The sequence below is a fragment of the Centroberyx affinis genome, unplaced genomic scaffold (genome assembly GCF_046629955.1).
Source record: "Centroberyx affinis isolate AG114_WGS23_722 - 3 ecotype Tasmania unplaced genomic scaffold, CSIRO-AGI_Caff_v1 ptg000993l_1, whole genome shotgun sequence".
NCBI lineage: Eukaryota > Metazoa > Chordata > Actinopteri > Beryciformes > Berycidae > Centroberyx > Centroberyx affinis.
In genome coordinates, this window is record NW_027279558.1 from 89738 (window position 1) to 109905 (window position 20168).

The 20168-nt window shown below is 39.4% G+C and overlaps 2 protein-coding genes across 4 annotated transcripts; both read right to left on the reverse strand.

Moving 5' to 3' along the window:
* Positions 1 to 4023: 4023 nt before the first annotated feature.
* wdr76 (WD repeat domain 76) lies at positions 4024 to 12290 on the reverse strand. 2 transcript variants are annotated; one of them, XM_071522481.1, is made up of 15 exons: positions 12155 to 12290; positions 10815 to 10949; positions 10609 to 10719; positions 10246 to 10338; positions 9793 to 9851; positions 9128 to 9245; positions 8716 to 8817; positions 7902 to 7942; positions 7546 to 7699; positions 7075 to 7233; positions 6504 to 6619; positions 6192 to 6290; positions 5873 to 6025; positions 5711 to 5764; positions 4024 to 5173 (listed from the first exon to the last, which is right to left on the reverse strand). In XM_071522481.1, exons 1-15 carry the CDS (start codon positions 12185 to 12187, stop codon positions 4918 to 4920), a joined length of 1683 nt encoding a protein of 560 aa, XP_071378582.1. In that variant the 5' UTR covers positions 12188 to 12290; the 3' UTR covers positions 4024 to 4917. The 2 variants fall into 2 exon arrangements, with proteins under 2 accessions (XP_071378582.1, XP_071378581.1); XM_071522480.1 differs by having other exon boundaries at positions 12134 to 12269.
* A 301-nt stretch (positions 12291 to 12591) lies between these two features.
* Positions 12592 to 18657, reverse strand: LOC139646553 (pro-cathepsin H-like). 2 transcript variants are annotated; one of them, XM_071522454.1, is made up of 12 exons: positions 18583 to 18657; positions 18290 to 18321; positions 18010 to 18115; positions 17743 to 17813; positions 17517 to 17621; positions 16467 to 16553; positions 16244 to 16299; positions 16042 to 16123; positions 15887 to 15955; positions 15375 to 15481; positions 14170 to 14298; positions 12592 to 14025 (listed from the first exon to the last, which is right to left on the reverse strand). In XM_071522454.1, the coding sequence occupies exons 1-12, from the start codon at positions 18653 to 18655 to the stop codon at positions 13950 to 13952; spliced, it is 993 nt and encodes a 330-aa protein (XP_071378555.1). In that variant the 5' UTR covers positions 18656 to 18657; the 3' UTR covers positions 12592 to 13949. The 2 variants fall into 2 exon arrangements, with proteins under 2 accessions (XP_071378555.1, XP_071378556.1); XM_071522455.1 differs by having other exon boundaries at positions 18290 to 18310; positions 18583 to 18653.
* Between the last annotated feature and the right edge of the window lie 1511 nt (positions 18658 to 20168).

The following is a 20168-nucleotide window of genomic DNA, read 5'->3' on the forward strand; positions in this document are numbered from 1 at the left end:
GACAAAGTGAGAGATAAAGAGACTAAATGAAACAACACAGGCCTCCGCTGAGGGAGATGGGACACACACGAGAGATAAAGACCGGCCAGGAGAGAGGGTGGGAGGAGGGAAAGGAACAGACGCCAGCCCTATCCGAACATTAACCCAGCTTCTCCCAGGACAGAGTTCCTGTCCCAAGCCACGGACTGTCCCATGAAGAGCCTTGTCTATTTTGTTTGACCATCACTGCGAGGAAATGCTCACATTTTACTTTGGAAATTCAGGTCATTTCAAGGTACTTTTATTTTTACACAAAGTTTAATTAAACACTGAAAGGGACACCAAGTCTGGCACAGACTTGATGAGTGAACACATTATTCAACCACAGATTACAGTTGCCTTTATTTTTTATTAATTTATATGGTGTAACATTAATGTAAGACAGAGAATGATCTGAGATGTTGGGGTGTGTGTGTGGGATTGAGAAAAGTTTTGAGAGAAAGAGAGAAAGGGGGGCCAGTCTAGCTCATGTCATTCTCTTATTTCAAAGTCAACAGACATCCATGATGATAACATATTTTAGTATGGCTGCTGCTATGAGATTGAGAACTGCTCTCTTGAGTTGTACCAGTATATGGAGGTTGGAGAAAGTGTGAAATGGAAAATTAAGTGGCACTTTTTGAATGTAGACCAAAACTGAGTCAAATGCTATTTGCGAATACTTATTACGGTTTGTTTTATCCTACCTAGGCAGATGAGTGGGTGCCAGAAAGTGCCAGAAAGTTAGGACAATCATCAGTACATGTTTCAGTGATTGACAACTTCCCTGACATTGCCTGAATTGTCCTGATGTGGTATACACCACCCATCTGGTACTCCCCATAAGTTAAAACAAGCGCTAACAATTACTTGCAACTACTATTTGACCCAGGTGTGATGTTGACACTGTCCTGTAAGAAGGCTTGAAAGATTATTTTTCTAACGACTGTGACTTGGTTTATGGTCAGACATTAGACTTCCATCAACAGTGTGCTCACGTTTCTATTTTTGTCTTGACACTAGAGCAACATTAAAGCTGTCTTGTATAGTCCAATGACTATAAAGCCTAAGCCTTTGTAAGGATATATGTAATGAAGGTGTTATGTTTGCTGATTTCACAAAATAGCAGCCAAATAATACTAATAATTACAATCAACTTCTGCGTGTAAGGAACAGTTGTCAGTTTGCCGTAGTTACTTTTACAATATTACAAACCTAGATGTGAAGGTGACGGGACTATGTGAGCTGTAGTGGTAGAGAAGTGCTGGTGAGCTCTTTGATCCCCACACTCTAGACTGTAGAAGGAGTTTAACTTGATGTGCAATACTGTTTATATAAAAACCAACATCCTTTCCGTGATGGGAAATTTGACGTTGTTTTACCTTCGTAAAGTGCACTCTAAAATAAAAAAAATTGTGATATTTTCCCATAGTATACAGTTAAGAAAGCTAATATATTTGTTTTTGCTTCAAGACCCATGTTGAGTGTTACGGTCATTTAACTTTGTTTAACCCTGCTGTGTTCAGAATACATTATCTAGTTTATCTGTAAAGGCTGAATATATTGAGGTCATGTTTCTGTTTTGTATAAATCCATGTCTCCTCAGCATACTGAGAGAACTCCTTACAGTTCACTTTTACTGGAATTTAAACCTTATTTTTTACAATGGGTGTGTAGTTTTTAGCTCTGTGGGTCAGATTAGAACTCACACTTACAAGAGATAGCCGAAGATAAGTCATGTTTACGTCCCGTTGCAATTTTCTGACATCATCACGCCTACCAAAGAAACCCCTGTTGTCTCTGACATTTCTGGCAGAACATCGGTTTGGGTCAACAGGTGGAACCTTCCATAGACTGCTGTCCTTCTCTAGCCTTACTGTGTGTAATTTCACTGGCCACTCACCGTACGTCTTTACAGCCCAGAGCGAACAACAGTATGAGTTCAAACCATCTTTAAATAAGGTCAGTTTGTGACAGGTAAAAAGTTATTCACCTCAACAAGCCTAGGAGGAGGTGGGCATGCTGTGGCCCCACAATTGGCATGTGTGTCAGTGGCCAAGCAGGCTGATCAGTGGGTATACAACATTAAAAAAGTGGATCTACACTGTATGCAGCAGGGGAATGGTTAGTGATAGTGGTTGGTTGAAGGTTTGGGATATGCATGAACCATTAGGCAGCTTGTTCTGTAAAGTGTGGGCCGCCAAGGAAAGGTATATCAATACTGAAAGCTCTCCTCCTGAGTAAACTACACTTAAAACTCCACAGGTTGCAAGTTACCACTCAACAGTAGTTTGTTTGTTTCGAGATTCCCTGTAGTATCAAAGGACTTATCAACCCTTGAAATATAAATAGGCTTTAAATGTTTCAAATTTTTATTTTAATTTGTACAGTAGTGATATTTTCTAACTCAAAAACAATGAAATGACCAGAAGTATAAGTAACATATTCTCAGTCTATTTTTTCTCTTAGTTCAGAGTGGATGGAGTTAGAGTAACAGACATATCGACTGTTTGATATATTTATATTTAATACAAATCCCTCATATTTTATGGTTGTTTTTAAGAGTTGATAAATTAACTTATTGATGTATGTGCTTTAATGATATTCAGATGGTGCTAGGTGGTTCTTGATCGATGTGTTAGATGAAAAGTGATTGTGTATGAAAAAACCTGGAAGTGGCCAGTCAAGGCAGAAAATTGACATTTTTTATACCTCCTATAGTATTATATACCTTGAATTCTCATTTTCTGTTTATGTGTATGAGAAACTGTACAACATAATTTGAGCAATAATTACTAAAACAGATAATATTGAAATGAATATGAAGAACCTTAAACAGCAAAGTAATATTTTGCTCTCTGCTAGACATGCAATGTTTGTTTTGAATCCTCTTAAAAGGGAAGAAAGAAAATAGCCTGTAGATGCATGTGTGAAGGGAAGGATGGGCAGTGTTCCAGATTAGCCACATCGATGCCGCTGTGCAGCGTAGGAGATAGATCGCTAACATTTCTAGTGTCACAACTTTGTGTTAATTTAAATCCTGTTTAGCTGTTGCCAAGGCAGCAGCTAAGCCTAGAGTGCTCTCCCTTGTCTTCATCTAAAACAACAAATTAGACATGTTTTTGTTGTGACTGTACATGTAGATGAGCTGGAAGATCTCAGACAGTAGCCCCATTTTCACCAGACTCAAGAACAGGTTTTACTGCAACGGTAGCAGAACAATTTGTATTTTTAGCCTATTTTAACACCAGAAGTAGCATATTCCACTAAGTGACTACCGGAATCTTGCTTTGTGGGATCCAAGTTCAACATATGGAGTATTTTTGAGCTTTATTGCAAAAATCTGTTTCACAACACTTTCAAAGTCACGGTGAAAAGGGGGTCACAGTTCCATTCACAGGCAACTCTTGTGTTCATTTCACTGAATTACGTACACAGGAAGATGGCCTCAGCTGTGGTCCTGCTGTCAGCTCCCTTCCTGACCATGGCCATGCATATGGACATGTCTCTGTAAGCATGTGTTCTGCATTTTGTTACCTCTGAACAAGACTGCTTATTTCCAATTACAGATTGAAGACTGGTGTATTCAATTAATTTATCAATAAATATAATATATTCTTAACATCTGGCACCTTATTGGCTATTCAAGTTGAGGTTTGATTTTAAATTTGGATTCACACAAAATCAATGTGACCCAGATCTGCTCATTCTTAGATTTATATCAAAAAATAAAGATTCAATCAGAACCAAATGTTGGATCAAAATATTTTTCAGTGTGTTTTTGTAAATGTGGAATTGGTTCACCCTCATTTTCTCAGGTAGGTCTGGCAACACACACACTTTATTTTTAGGTTACAATACTGCCATCTAAAGTTGACAATGACACACTCCCACAACTCCCAAAACTGAGCTGGGCTTTTTAGCCTCAATAACCTTCACACTCATTTAAACAGTATTAAAAAAATGTTTTTATTCTGTTTAAGAAACATAACGTAACTTGCTTCATGTAACATATAGCTACTTAACACATAACAAAACATAACAAAGTTGACAATTAACTTTCCAACAGACACTTTTTACAGTCCAAGTTGCAGCCATTTAGGAATCTCAAACTGTGATGCATTTCCCTGTTCCTCAGACAACACAGAGAAAAAACTGTTTTGCTCATTTTAGTTAGTCAGTGAAACAACTTTGCAAATATGAGAGGGAATGCACACAAAAACATGCAACCAACTCAACACAAAGAAGTTTTCAACAGTGCAAACAGTTGGCACCTATTCAAGATCCTGAAGCTGTGATGCATTTCCCTGCAGCTCTACAGCAACAGCAGTGATTGAAGACGCACCAAACCTGAACGGCCTTCAGAGAAACAGCTAACAAACCTGCCCAATCAATTCTACACCCTGATGAACTGTACCAAACTATGACTGACTACCTACCCAGTGTAGCAATGCATGAGTATTTGGCTGCGATTAGGGGAAGGAAGAGATTAATGTTATATTGCAATACTTTACCAGTGATAGCTCTATTCACATTTTTAGTAATTTAATTGATATTCTTGAAAGTCATGCTGAAGAAGTATAATCGATTTGACATTTTATTGCCTTAGAAGGATCTTACTGTATTGTGGCTCGAGTATTGTGATAATACTGTATCAGGAGCTCTATAGAGATTGCAATCCAGAAGGGAGAGCAAGCAAGAGAAAATATTGTCACGAGTCACGACACGACAGAACAGGAGGCCTCTCGTACAGTTTCCAGCAGTGAGATGTCTGTCTCCACTGCATAAGTGTTGTGCACCCCAATAATGCCTGGCTGTGACAAAATGGTTTCTTCCTCATTCTTCCTTCCCTCCTGAGGGCAACTGGCCGTGTTCTTCGTGCAGGTTTTGGTCCTCGTCTCAGTCGGTGAAGACATGCAGGCGTCCTGAGGCGTTGCCCCCCAGCAAGGCATTCCTTGTGGGGTGGAAGGCTGTGACGGACAGCACCGTGCTGAGGTGGTCGTCATCTCTGAAGGCGTGCTGCAGCTGGCCGCTTTCGTGGAACACCTGCACCCTGCGAGGCCGCTCCATGCTTCCCACCACGAAGCAGTCCTCCTGTTTAGGGTCCCACACTGCAGACAGTTTGGTCAGCCAGCGGCCTGTGTGCATGTCATGTCTGAAAATAAAGATGTTTCAGAAAAAAAAGGTTTGAAGCAGGTTATGTCTGAAAATAGATTTCTGAGAACTTAACATATAGCCTGATGAAGATTGCTTTACCCACTTCTATTAAAAACTGCATGGACTCATAGTAACATGAGTAATGGAGTGTAAACAATTGCACTGGCTCTTCATGTGGTTCTTTCCACCGAAGACACACTGATTGTTAAAATTTTTTGATTTTCCTTTCTGTTTGATTTTTGTATGTAATTTAAGTTGTTGTTGCTGTGTTGGACGTTCTGTGTGTGGACCAAGGAAAGGCTTGCTGTCGCTGCGATATTGGCTTATAATAAAACTGGTATAAAAATAGAAACAGGGTGACTAAGTATTATGAGGGCCTGAGATAAACCTTCACAGCCCCTACTACCCAATACTCAAATTTATCAATGACTGTGCCACTCATAGATTGGGACAGCTTTCCTGATTTCCCCTCCTCTGACCAGGTAAAATAATGACTGTTCCCATTGAGAGGCAATGTTCAAGTGAGTGGTTGTACCTGATCGAGGTCAGCAAGGGAGCTGTGGTGGTCATTGCTGAGGTGTCATATATCCTATGAAAAAAAAAAAAAAAAAAAGGTACATACACATTTAATTTAGAGATGTAATTCCAAAACAAACATAGTGCAGTGCAATTGCTTTAAGTGCTGTGTCAGCCTCACCTAATCTTGTTGTCCATACAGGAGGTGAGCACTCTGTTCCCTGTACTAGGGGAGAAATAAGCGCTGGATATGCTTAAAGAGTGGCCGTGCAGCTGGGAGACCGCCTGGCTCTTGGTCTTCTTCAGACAGCGGCTATCATAAATACTCACTACCCTGCGAAGAAGAAGGAAACACTGGTTTGCCACTTTTATAGACTGGACAGACTACCACTGAACAGACTACAAACAGGCAATCCAATTTAACAACTGATGGAAAACTATGGATCAAACTAATTACTGCTCTGGAGAAAAAATAAATGAATCAAAGATATGAGTCATACTTGCTCTCTGCCACTGCAAAGTACTGCTTGTGTAGAGGATGGACGCTAACACAGCGAAGGCTCTTGGGGTCCAGGGTGTGGAGGGACTCATGGGAGTTGCTGCAGAGAAATTAAAAACATTAGACATTAGAAGCAGCTTTATGCATGTTTATGACAATGTTGTTTATAATTTTTTTTTTTTTTAAAAGAGAGTTAGTTGACACTTCATGCTTAGTGATGTTCTTCAACATGATGAAGAGAGATGTGAAAGCAGAGAAGTGCTGCATTTTTTTAATAATAATACAACAGCTTAAGAAGACAGCGGTATGTTACCCTGGGGTGCGCCTATCGACAATTGCAACATATCCATTCCAATGCCCGACCACTAGTGTCATACAGTCATGTGACAGGAAGTCAAAGGTTTTCAGGCCATCTTCAATGTCATACACCTGGTAGGATGTAGAAAAGGATTCAGATGAACTGGTGAAGTGGGGATATTTTAAAACTGGAGTGAGTTTACATGCAGGGAGTTTACCTTATATAGACATTATAAGACAGCATGACATGAACACACTTAATTACCACCAGGAAAGGTTAAAGCATTCTATCTGAAGAAGCTACAAAACTGAGGACATGGATTATTTTTTAAACATCTCCACTGATTTTCACCAATTTAAAATGTTGTTGCCAAGCAGTAACTGCGCAGCTATCAAAAAAGCCAACCCCCACCCCAAAAGGTGAAAATTATCAGTCCATAATATTTCAGGGAAATGAAGAGACCATTTTCCATTGCCTTGAAGTTAAGAAGTAGTGGAACAGTTTTTCTAGAAACTTTCTAGAGAAATGCCTCTGAGGAAATGAACAAAAAAAATAAATACATTTTAAGGAAAAAAAATTATCTTACATCATCAAAGAGGGCCTTCTCTACATCCATGCAGCGTAGAGATCCATCGTAGCTGAGACTCAGCAGATGGGTAGGATGAGTCCTGGAGAACGCCATGCAGCTCACTGGACGAGTGTGAGGCTCAAAGAGCAGCACGCCATCGTCACCCCAACCACCACCCTTAAGGAGTACAACCATGTTAAAAAAACAAAAAACACTTATTTTGCGTCCCTATTGTAGATTTTCTACCAGTCTAATGATCATTATTGGTGAAATTAAGTTGTAACATTGTGTACTTTTTTTTTCTAAGTGCCCAGCGATTGATGCTTTACTTACAGGAATTTATTGCCTGTCATTTTAGCTGAAACAGCCTGCAGGCTGGCAAAAGTATCAACCACATTTAGTCTTTGGTTTTGCTGGAATAAGCTTCAGACCATCCAGAGTCCCAAATTATAAGTAGCAAATAGTTATGATCAAAGCAAAGAAACTCACCAAGTTCCAGAGTCCTACACGCCCCCACTTGTCTCCTGTAGCTATGAGCAGACTGCTGGTGCAGGGGTGGAAGGCAGCAGAGAAGATGCGATCTTTCACCACTTTGGCCACTCGATCCCCAGTTATCCTCATGGTCTTAAGGGCAGAGCGATATCTGCATCAAGACAACGGTCCATATTTTAAAAATCTAAATATAATATTTTTTTCCACTTGTATGAACCATCTCAGTGGTTTTCTCAAAATGCTACCAAGAATGCAGTGACCAAAAGATGTAACTGTTTTGCCTAAGAGGTGGAGTGGAGTGTGTTTATAGGCTTAAATGGCAGATTGTAGAACCAAAACTTTTGAAAACCTACTCTTTCAGATCAGGCTCCATCTTTTCTTCTTTTGTGGAGTCCTGTGAAAAGAATGACAGCGTTTCCAGATTTACTGAATAATTAGTATTCTGGATTAGACTGGTGAAAACAAAACATCATTAGATGCAGGGTTAAACCAGGAACAACATGCAACAACACTTAATACCTCCACTAACAAAGTTGGAAGGTTAGGTTTTCACCCGTCTGTCTGTTTGCTAGCAAGATATTTCAAAAGGTTCCTAACAATTTTGGTTTAAATTTGGTGGACAAATAGCTCTTGGCCCAAGGATCACTTGATTAGGTTTTGGTGGTGATTAACCAGCGTAATAATACCAGCAGCGTAATAACCATTACGCTGTGTTCATGTGCTGGTGGGAATGTACAACATCTAGGACTTCCATGTTGGTTGCTAAAGAGAATTGCATACATGTGCCATTTTGTTACATGTACACTATGCATTTGTTTGAACCCCGAAAACAAATTATAAATAAACAAACAGTTATGGAGGCTGCAGCTTTGCAAAGCTGGAGAATGGATCAGTGTTGGCAGAGGTTTATGCTCTACCAAGTGTATTCTAATTTCCACTGTGGTTGTCAGTGCAGCAAAAGGAGAGGCAGACATTGTGAGGACGATCTGGAGAGCCACCAGGTTGATGGCATCTTGAACATGGAGCTTAAATTTCAGGTCTGTGATGAGGACAACATGAAACACATGAAATCTGTAATCTCTGCGAGCTGTGTCCAAAAACTCTGAAAAATAAAACCCTGAAAAGTCACCACCTCTGCACAACTGAAAGTAGAAGGCTGACTCCTACCTCGGAGCAGAGCTCAAGCAGCTGTGGAGGTAGTCGACTGCCCTCTTCCATGTTCACTGGAACCACGGGCAGAGGGCCGGGAGGCTTCTTAGACGGCTGAGACTTTCATGTGAGAGAGAAAGAGAACAATGAGAGCGAGCAAAGAAACAAAGAAGGAACAAATGGGAGCGAGCAAGTGAGAGAGCGAGCAAAAGACAAAAGAAAAAGACACCTTAGAAATAGAGTGGCATTCATGAAGTGACACAGTATACTCTATCATTTTTGTCCAACAACACCAACAATTGAATCTATATTGTTCATTAAAAGTAATGGATCAATTTAGTACTCTTCGTAGGCCAATACCTTTAAGTTTAGTGAGAAATGTTATTGGTGCATGGGAAATTAAAGCGAGTCATTACAGTCAGTCACTTACATATTCATAGGTCAATACTCCTCGGGGTTCAGGGGGAAGTGTGAGGGTCTCCGCCTCTTTATTTTGGAGACGTAAGGACTTGCGAGGAGGCGGCACTTCTCTCACAGTAGCCTTTGACCTGCCACAACGAAAAGTAGTGTTACAGTGACATCAAGAAAGACACTTAGAGAGCTTAGATTATCGACTTCTTCAGTGGGCATTTTCAGTATACATTTAAAGTAAAAAAAACAAACTGAAAAAATGAAACTAATGTGGGACAGAACATAGTTAACTACACTATATGGTTGTTGGGTTATGTATATAGATAATATGTGTGGATATTGTTTTTGTATTCAGACTTAATATTATTTAATAGGCAGCATAGAGTGCAAGCTTTCAGACACAGCCACAGCTTGAACTCCTACACATTTGGCTTCTTGCTTGGTGATGCCATGCTGAATACCATGACCTGTGAGTGAGTAGGCTGACGTCGTGTGCATGACAAGGCGTTCAACTATGACTTTGTATATTGTCCAAGGTAAATTCTTATCCTGTTCAGTCACACTCCAACTCTACAGTCGTGAAGCCCCAGTCATGCCAGAAATCCCCTTACTGATTTTATTCATAAACCGTTGCTGAATTAAATAAAACATTCTTATCAGTAGCCAGTAGTTAATCAGCTTTACCTCATGAGACCCCGCTGTGATGGCTTCGGCCGTACCGACTGCTTCAGATCCTCAGTCGCCTTTTGACAGAGAAAAGCAATAATTACCCTCCATTGTATCTATTCATAGACACCAAGGCTAAAGACACTAGTCATGTGGTGAAATGAGCGCGCACACACATCCATATTTGCATAAACACACATGCCGGTGCATGCAAACACAAGCACAAACGTTTTTCATACGTCATGTATGCAATAGGATGATCTTGTTCATTTGGTCACTACTGTTAAAGGGCGTTTTGAAGGAGGATGAAGAGGTGGATGGCATTGTCCTTGTTAACTACATTGTTGATTAAATATTTGAGGATTAAACCATTTACCTTGACTTGCACAAACCAAAAGTGCCCTGGATTCGTGAAAGAAAAAAAAAGAAAAAGAAAAAAATAAGTCATCCCATGCTCAACCGTCTACCTACTTCCAATAAGTTGATGGAAGACAGAAAGGCTTGGTTCTGTCTGATGTTCTCCAGGCGCTCCAGTTCATATGCCGACAGTCCTCCATATCCATTCTGTAGTAAACAAATACAGAAGATTCATAACTTTTCAAGTTGAGAAAACTGACTGACTTTTCTTTGACACATACACATATAAATTTCACAATACATTTTCAATGGTCTGGCTTGGCACTGAAGTCATGAAATGCTTTTTATCTATATATCGAGTAACGTTAGCATTGACAGACAGGTTTCGACAGGATACAGACATATTATGAATTAAAACAAAATGCCTTGCTACTTCTTAAATGACCATGACAAATTATACAGGGTTGTAAAACTTACAGATGTATGCTCCACATCGCTGTTTTCAACATCAGAGGAGTCCTCCTTTTTGATCTTGCTCTCAGTCTGGCTCTTTTCTTCATCATGTATTTTCTCCTTCAACGTTGCTCTCTAACAAGGAATAAAAACAGTAACTAAACGAAATATCCAAAACAGAAATGTCAATTAGGTACTGCTTTTATGTGAAGTGTCTCTGGCCTCCTCACCTTCCTCTTCTTGGCAGAATTGTCTTTATTGGTGTAGTTGAGGCGTTTAGGTCCCAGGACCCCCTTCTTCTGTCGAGCTGACCGGCGGACTGCTCTCTCTGTCCCGGGCTCCTCAGGCCCAGGGGGGGTTATTTCCTACAAGTGTGTGATGTCCAGTAAGTTATGTAATTAAGAGTAACCTAATGAGTGCTTAACTAACTTAATTTGCTTTACTGAAAGATGAATTCAGCTGCAATTAACTCAGACGGCAGTTTTAGTAAAACACCGGACTGACGCTTGCAAAACGATACTTGCTGGTGTCTATCATCCTATCAAATTTACAAAATTATATAACTTTAATCTACACTCACCGAGCACTTTATTAGGAACACCTGTACACCTGCTTATTCATGCACTTATCCATTCAGCCAATCATGTGGCAGCAGTGCAATGCATAAGATCATGCAGATACAGGTCAGCAGCTTCAGTTCATGTTCACATCAAACATCAGAATGGGGAAAAAATGTGATCTCAGCGACTTTGACCGTGGCATGGTTGTTGGTGCCTGACGGGTTGGTTTGAGTATTTCTTAAACTGCTGATCTCCTGGGATTTTCACGCACAACAGTCTCTAGAGCAGTGGTTCTCAACGTGGGGTCCGGGGACCACCAAGGGTCCTTGAGGGGGTTCCAGGGGTCCCCATCAAATTGATAAATTGTTAAACTTCACCATTATTTAATTTACAAGAAGTTAACGCAATTCGAAAATGTAGAAGAATGAGTATTTTGATCATAGTTTCATTGTTATCTCTCTACCTACAATACAGATAGTCATGGAATTCTGGACAAAATCATATCTAACAATAACAATATTCTCAGATTTGGGTCCGAGGGACAAAGTCTCATCAAATGGGGGTCCGTGGCACTAATGTGGACTAAATAAGGGGTCTTGGTATGAAAAAGGTTGAGAATCACTGCTCTAGAGTTTACACAGAATGGTGCGAAAAACAAAAGACATCCAGTGAGCGGCGGTTCTGCGGACGGAAAAGCCTCGTTGATGAGAGAGGTCAGAGGAGAATGACCAGACTGGTTGGAGCTGAAGGAAAGGCGACAGTAACTCAGATAACCTCTTTACAACTGTGGGGAGCAGAAAAGCGCCTCAGAATTCAACACGTCCAACCTAGAGGTGGATGGCACTTTGGTGGCTACCCAGTATTCGTATGGTATTCCTAATAAAGTGCTCGGTGAGTGTAGGTAAAGTTAGCTCCTGCAATTAACGTCAACATTATTTAGCAACTTAACGATAATGAACGACGAAAATTCACGGCTTCGATAACCTCACCTGTAATAAATGTATCTTGACCACAGCTTCGTGTTTCATAACTTCTGTCGCCATTTCAGGACAATGCTAACGACACTATTTGAAGAAGTGATGCTGTTGCCCCGACACCAAACAAACGGCAACGTGTGATAACAAGAGAAACTCCGGAAGAATCATGTTGGCGCCACACGGCAATGTTTTGTAACTAGCTCCTCCCCTCTGCGTTGTGAAACAGCATTCTAACAGCTCATTGGTCAATATTTCCACGTGGCAGTTATGTCATGCGGGAAAGGCGGTCCTCTGCTGCCAGTGATCGAGGTGGGCGTTCCCTTGCTGTTACAACATCGATCGATTTGATTGGCATCCCATCTCTTTTGCGTTGGGCAACATCGCTATCTTCTGGCTCTTTTGCATAATGCACCATATTATAAAATTGCCAGTAGTATTTATTTCATAAGCTAAAATCAGAACATCTTTATTGATAATTACATGAAGAATTTGTCCAAACATTGTGCTGTGACATGACTAAAAACAGGTGACAAGACACAGTACTAACTCACCCGCATATAGGACCTCACATCAGAATCCACATTAGAAAAAGAAAACCCTTTTATTGTCAAGTCCAACAAATGTACAGCAGTTAAGTCTCGGTGGCATCGGGGTAGAGATATACTGATGACTTACAGGGTTTCACAGTACATAACCCTAACCATGTGTGTCAGCATGGTAAAAGGACAACACAACATCACATAAAATGCAAAGGGAGAAAGTAAGGCACATGCTAGACAGTTGACTACAGAGTTTCTCATGCTATGGTTTCATTTGAGCAGCCTGCTCTTGTACCAGTTCACCCAATGACAAAGTGACAAAAAAAAATCTTTAAAAATGTATTCTAAACAGATACTTACTTTAACTGTGTATTGCTGAACAGTGCAAACTGGCTTTACACTGTTGCACATCTATTCTCCTCATATTGTGCTACTGCCTGTCCCCCTTGTCACTGTGTGGCACACACATTCATACACACACACAAACACATACACGTGCATGTGCGCTCTGATATTACGCTCAGTTAGTTTAGGACCAAGAGGGCACAGCTTCCTGCTTGGGTTCAATGAATAAAGCAATATGATTGGATACAGAAATGTGTCTAGCCTCGGCCTAGAATCCCACAAGATGGGATGTTCATTTGAAAACACATTTTTCAAATGGTAAGTATGGTGTAAGTTAGCCTCACCATTCAATTGAAAATAACATGAACACTGATGTACAAAATGTGATCCAACCTGGAACAAAAGGTATATTGTCAGAGAAAGTTTTTTGTTTTTCACAGATCATTGATTTTTGTGTTCAGAACTAATGGAATCTTACATAATAGGGGCCAATAAAGTATTTTGTTTGAATTAATCAAAAAAGTTAATTGTAATTGTAAAATTGGTCTGCTGTTAAGTTAAATGAGCTTGGTTTCATGGCATTTGGTTCCAAATAAATGTCATATTTCAGAGAAATTACTTTCAGATGTGGACAAGTTCATATTTAATTCTTCCTGTATTTGGCTTTATATGTTCTTATTTCTGTCTTTAATAATTAGATGATATATACTGTATATTGTTGAGAAATCAAACTTCCAGAATAGGCCTTAGTAGCCTTCAATTTATATGTAATTCTAGGATGGGGCATATAAAAACACTGAGGGGAACATAATAAAAACACTTGAAATATTAAAAACATCAACTTCCCATTAAAATATCACACAGACTCCATTTATATTGTCTGTGGGCGAGGTTTTCCTGAGTTTTACCAGTCCTCTTCTTCTTCTCTGTTGTCATGTTGTTGCTCAAACCAAAGGCAGAGGGTAAGAGGAGCAAGCAGCCAGTCCACACATGTTCTTCCCTCGCTCAATCAAAAAATATCTGAGGGAATAAAAAAATACCAGGTGTCCATATTCCTTGAAAGGAAGTTGTCACAGTGAAATCCACACCCACCCATCAACACACACGCACACACACACACACACACACACACACAGAATCAGACTTTTTGTGTTCTATATTTACCCCTCCATTCCCCAGGCTGTGCCCCAAGAGTTCTTCACAATCCAATATGGCGTGCCGTTCTCTTCGACACCGTAACCCACAGCAAGGACTGCATGATTCACCATGTCTGTAGTGTTCTTACACTGGGTGCTAGAGAGGGAACATTGATGATTTTAGATCAATATAGAGTACATCTCTTTTGTAGGCAGAGTGGGCTGTCCGTCCTCCCTCAGTATCTTATTGCATCCTGCCTTTGCAGAGATGTGTCGGTGGCTGTCTGTTAGCTGTTTTTTCCTCTAGATATTTTTGCAACTGTTGAAGACGGAGCCATGACACAAAAAAACAGAATGCTCAGTGGAGCTGTAGGGCAAAAAATATCCATGATTTTGACCTTAAAAAAGTGGCTCATTTTTTTTTAAAGGTTCAAAAAGGGGGTAGCATTACAAGCTGTTACAATGTTGTAGTCTTCTGACTTAACTTTTCATAAAGCACAGTTAAGATAGACAGGAGAGCAAGGTGAGAGAACTCAACACTGTAAGGACATTAGGACAAAAAGAAAAGGAGCCATCTGAATAGCTCCTTATTAGGGATGGAACCTCTCCTAACCTAGCAGTCTGACTAGTATTTTTTCTGTCCTGGGAAGTGCAAAATCTTTCTGATAGTCCAAAATTTGGGCCGAATGGAGATGATATGGACACAACAACCTAATGGTAAAATCCTTGAAAGAATACACTCACTTTTTGGCCACTATGTTGTGTCCAATACTTATTTATGTCACAAATCTTATGCGAATGTTGAAGCAAACTGTGTAAGTATAGTGGACAGTACTACCTCCATTAGCTCTGCATGATCTAAAAAGCACCACAGCAGCACACTAAATACTGAACATACAAAAGTAAAACTGCTACCCATCTTGTCATTACACTGGGAAGGTGATTAAGGAGCTTTTTTGCCCAAAATCCAGTACATTCATTGTGGGCTCTCATGTGATGCAAGAGGATTACATCTATCAAATCCCACCAACAGCCACCGATTAACATTTTGGTCCATGACTGTTGCTAAAAAACTTTCTGTGCTACTTGATTTCTACAAAGTCAGGAATTTCACCATGGCAATGTTTTTCCATAGTCCAATCTGACCAAACTCTTATCGACACATCTGACCACACTTAGTTCATGTTCAACAGTAAATAAGTATTTGTTAAGCCATAGAGGCTGTCCTCTCACCTGGTATAAACACCTTCTTTGTAGTGCATAAAATCAGCTGTGACCTGGTAGCCAAAACTCACAGGGTTGAGCCTGGCCACAGCATCAACCATGGCCTTTTCATCGTACTGTTGTTGGACAAACACAGACATTTCAATGAGTAAATGAGTAAGAAAATGCTGCGAGGAGGGAAAATTACAGCAGTTATAGTAATACTATATACTAAACTACTACCAGTACTCCCAATACTGGCATCATAGTATATTTTCTTGGAATAAAGTTTACACTAATTTCCATATGAAAAGATAATTTTACTTTGTGTTTCTTCCTCATTATTAGGAATTAAAATGGATAAGGACACTGTCTTAGTCATGGAATTGTAAAACTGATTAATGAACTCTGTTGACCAGCAGCAGTTGGTTAAAAGAAATGATAGCTATAACTGACAGTACAATACATTTTTGAGCTCTAACATACACACAAGTAATGTAACACATATGTGACAATGAATTTTTGCATATCTATACACTCACACTTGTTATGTTGACAACATCAGAGATGAAAGCAGCTGCCAGTGCAGGTTTGAAAATGCAAGTGCCATCCTGAGACAGGAAGGACAAAAGTCATTTATTAAGAAAAAAAAATGTAAATTAAAAAACTACAAGATAATATTCCAGAAAAATCATACATAGCCTTTGTAGGGATAGTCATCCTCTGTCATGAGCCCATTGTTGTATTTGATGTACTCAAACGCCTGGCTGGGGAGCCCACTGAAACAAACCAGTTACTGTTACCTTAACTGGGCACTGGTCAAATATTACTACCACTGGTTGAAGGCCTACAGTATATAGGAATGCTAATCTTATAATAACTTCATTAATGTTACTAACCCCATGCATCCATGGTTGTTGAAGTCTTGGGCACAGTCTATCAGTTGTTGCTCAGACTGAAACAGAGGTAAACAAAAAATGCATTATTTATTAGAGATACAATGCAATAATACAGTTCTTGGGCTCCCTTCCAGTTCTCAGCACAGAGCTGATTGACCTGAAAGGAAGCCAGTGAGCTCTAGATTGTTGAGTTACTCCTAAATAATAGATCAACAAATCTCACCAGAAGTAATAGCTTCCCGGTAGCGATAGCAGTGACTGACTCCAGGCAGCCAGTGGTGGAGAAGGTCCAGCAGCTTCCACAGTGACCCTCAGGGACCAAACACAACATAACTGAAACATGTGTAGGGTAACAAAGTGCTGTGCCAATGTACTTTAAGTGATAATTCCCTTTGGCATTTTAGGTGTACATATTCCCATGTGGGTTAATCAAGAATAACCAATATTCAGTGTCACACTTACCTCTAATGATGCTGCTTACTTGCCTTCATTTTGCTAATGTTATTCTGATAATCACACTTCTATTACACACTGTTACACATACAGTAAAAAGCGGAAATGGATGTTTGTTTCTGCTTCCTTTGTTGTGTTTTTCAAGGGGGAGATTTGCCTATTTACAGTCATGCCAATGTGAGCATACCGCAAAAGAAAAAAAAGGTTACAGAACAGTGCCCACAGTCAAATTAAAGTAGTTTGAAAACTCTGCCTTGCATAGATACCACCTGGATGGTTATTAAGATAGCCTTTTAGAGTGCACACAAAAGATAGCTAGCAAAATGAGCTCTTTGCTCATTTTGTCATGCTTATAACATAATGTGTATGAATTACATAACATGGCTACACACTGAATGTACAAAATATTAGGGACACTTACTCTTTTCATCAAGTACACTGATGAGGTGGATCCAGGTAAAAGCCATTATCCCTTACTGATTTCCCTTATTAAATCTAAACCAATCACAAAGGAGATGTAGATAAAGAGAAGCAGACGAGTTAGAGAAGGATTTTTAAGCTTTGAGACAATTGAGATGTGAATTGTGCCAAAGGGGCTGCAACTCAATATCAGGAAGATGCCCCTCATATTCAGTGTATCATCATGGAATGAGCATGATAGGCAATTAATGTCCCCTCTATTGAATTAGGCATGACAGCCCTGACAAAAAATATTTAATCCTAATTCTCTCCCTAAATCGGGCTGGTTCTTCTTTGGCCAACTGGTAGATGTTTGGTGTCAACAAGAGACAATGGGGTTGTAATCCAGTCTATCACATACCTGGTTCTTCACAGGAGACACAAAGTTGCCCTTCTGTCTCCAGTCCACAAAGTCGGGGTAAGGACCGTTCCTGCTGACATGACCCCCTTTAGTGGCTGAGCAGTTCTGTGGAAGAGCAGGATCACAGGATCATTTAGAATTAGCTTTCTGGCTGATCATGAAAACTAATATAAACTTGAATCATTCTGGATAAGAGCACCAGCTAAATACCTAAAACGTCACATACCTGAGGCTCTGTCAAAAGGAAAGACTTCCTGAATTCCTCAAAGGTCATGTCTGAGAACTGATTCAGCCCCACTAGGAGAAAATTGAAAATGAACTATGTGAGAATTGAATAATAATCTAAAGAAGTTACATAGTTTTTAATGTAAAATAATTTTTCAAAGAGAGGTGGCAGTCCACCCTCTGTGGAAGTAATCCATTTATTTGTGGTTAGTACTACGAATTAGGAGACAACCCATCATTGTTAAATTGGTAGTATTGTATACTGTACTTGTGAAGGAGTGATTCCCAGCATTATGATGTTCGATTCTCCTCTTATTCTCAGTGAATATCTGAAGCCGATGGTAATACTCTTCAATTTCATAAACTTTGCTGTGCTGCACATCAGAAAGTTAGAAATATGTTGCAGTAGATATCCAAATGGAGAGGAATGAATACATAAATGCAGTTAAAAAAAAATTACTCTTTTACTGTTTTTACTGTTCTGACCATGTAAAATACTCATAGGAACTGTATATTTTCAGAAACTTTATTTCTTAATATGTACATACCTGTGACATCCATCCTTTAAACTGATATTCCTCTGATAGGACGGGAGGAAGTCATATTAGTTAATTAGTTATGTACAACTATCAATTGCACGCTGTTTTTCAATCCTCAGTCTTTTGAGATCAATTTTACAGTTATCAGGTACCATTTATCAACTAAAGCAAAAATAATTTGTTGAATTTGCTGCCCACTGCTTTCAATGAGACATCCGAAGACAACAATAACAACGGCAACAAAACTCTCTCATTGACAACAAAATAATTCGACTAGTTTCTACAACTTTTTCCCTACTTACCTTCGAGTAAAATTAACGGTGTTAAATTAACTAAGCCGAGAACAGTTAACCATGCAACGGCACCGAGCGCCATACTTCCGCGTAGGCTGCAAAGGTTTTGCGCGTCACATGACTTGGTGTGTTTTCATAACGCCTTTTTTTTCTTCTTCTTTGTTACATTGTAGCAGAAGCCTTTGATCTTCAAAAAGTTATGACCATAAAGTTTTAATTAAAGCACAAAACTGTCTGCATTTCTCTACAGTTTGAAACTCATTCGGTACCCTTGAAGACACGTTTTCCCCCTGAGAAAGAATAGATTTATTAACAAGAGGTAATCAGGAAAGAATACAGTTTTATACAAAACTGGAAATACTACTCAAGCTGTTGAAATAGACTGAAAGATAATTCTCATACCACTGGGTATTGCTCACTGCAAACATTTGATGTGTCTGTTTATAGGGTATAGATTCATGTGCATGGGTGGGAGTTAAATACAGTACACATACTGTTCTAGATATAGATTTGATTTGAACACGTGAAAGTGGTACATGCCTGCCACTTAAGCCTTAGGTATTTTTCTATACAAAGCTTGTAAAAAATACATATAAATATTCCAAGAATAAGCACAATATTACTACTGTATAGTCCTGCTAAAACATTGGAATAGACAGGATACAGTATGTGTTACACTTCTAAGTTGTTTTCAACATGTGTTATATTATCATACACAGAAAAGGTATTACAGAGTTGAACGATCATAAGGATAACACATTTCAAGGGATATGTTTTTAACACATTACACATTAGGAAATGCATCAGACTGCCTGTACAAAATATTGTACACAGCAAATATTTCTGTTTCATTGGCAAATTGTAGAACAAAATAGTTTACATACTTTTGTGATATATATATATATTTATATATACTAATCCATTTCATGATTAAGGCAAAAACCATAATGCACTGGCCAAAGAGGATTAACCATGAAAACAATGCTCTCACTGTCTGAGTGTAAAAGCTGGGAATTTAACTTCCTGAAGTGGCTCAATATTGGTTACATCTGCTACATACGTTGCCCGGTGCTTATATATATACATCATGTTGCCCACCAGGGGAATAAGGAGACAGAAGCAAAGCATTAAAACCCATTACTCCGAACTGAAAAGGTAAGTGTCCCAACTCAATCAGAAATCAACAGGTCACCTCGTGTCAGTTTGACTCTGACACTTCTTTATCTTTGCGTGAGGTCTCTATCTCTGTCTTTGAGTGGCTACATAAAATATCACAACACAAGATGCAACTCCTGCCATCATAGCGGTCCCACTTTTCACTGCACATGCTGCATCCAATGGCAGACTTGTGCTGACCGCTCTCCCTCTATTCCTCTGTTCCTCTGTTCCTCCGCCCCTGAGAGGAATTATTTGGAAAATTACAATTTTGCCAATTTTTACCAGTATGTAATGAATCATCTGGCAACCAGTGGATTAGCAGATATATGAGCTTTGTATTAAAATATTTAGTTGTACTTTTGAGATCTTCAATTGAGGAAGAATAGGTAGCGGCTGCAGTATCAATGCAGAATATTTGGGGACTTGTATAAAGACTA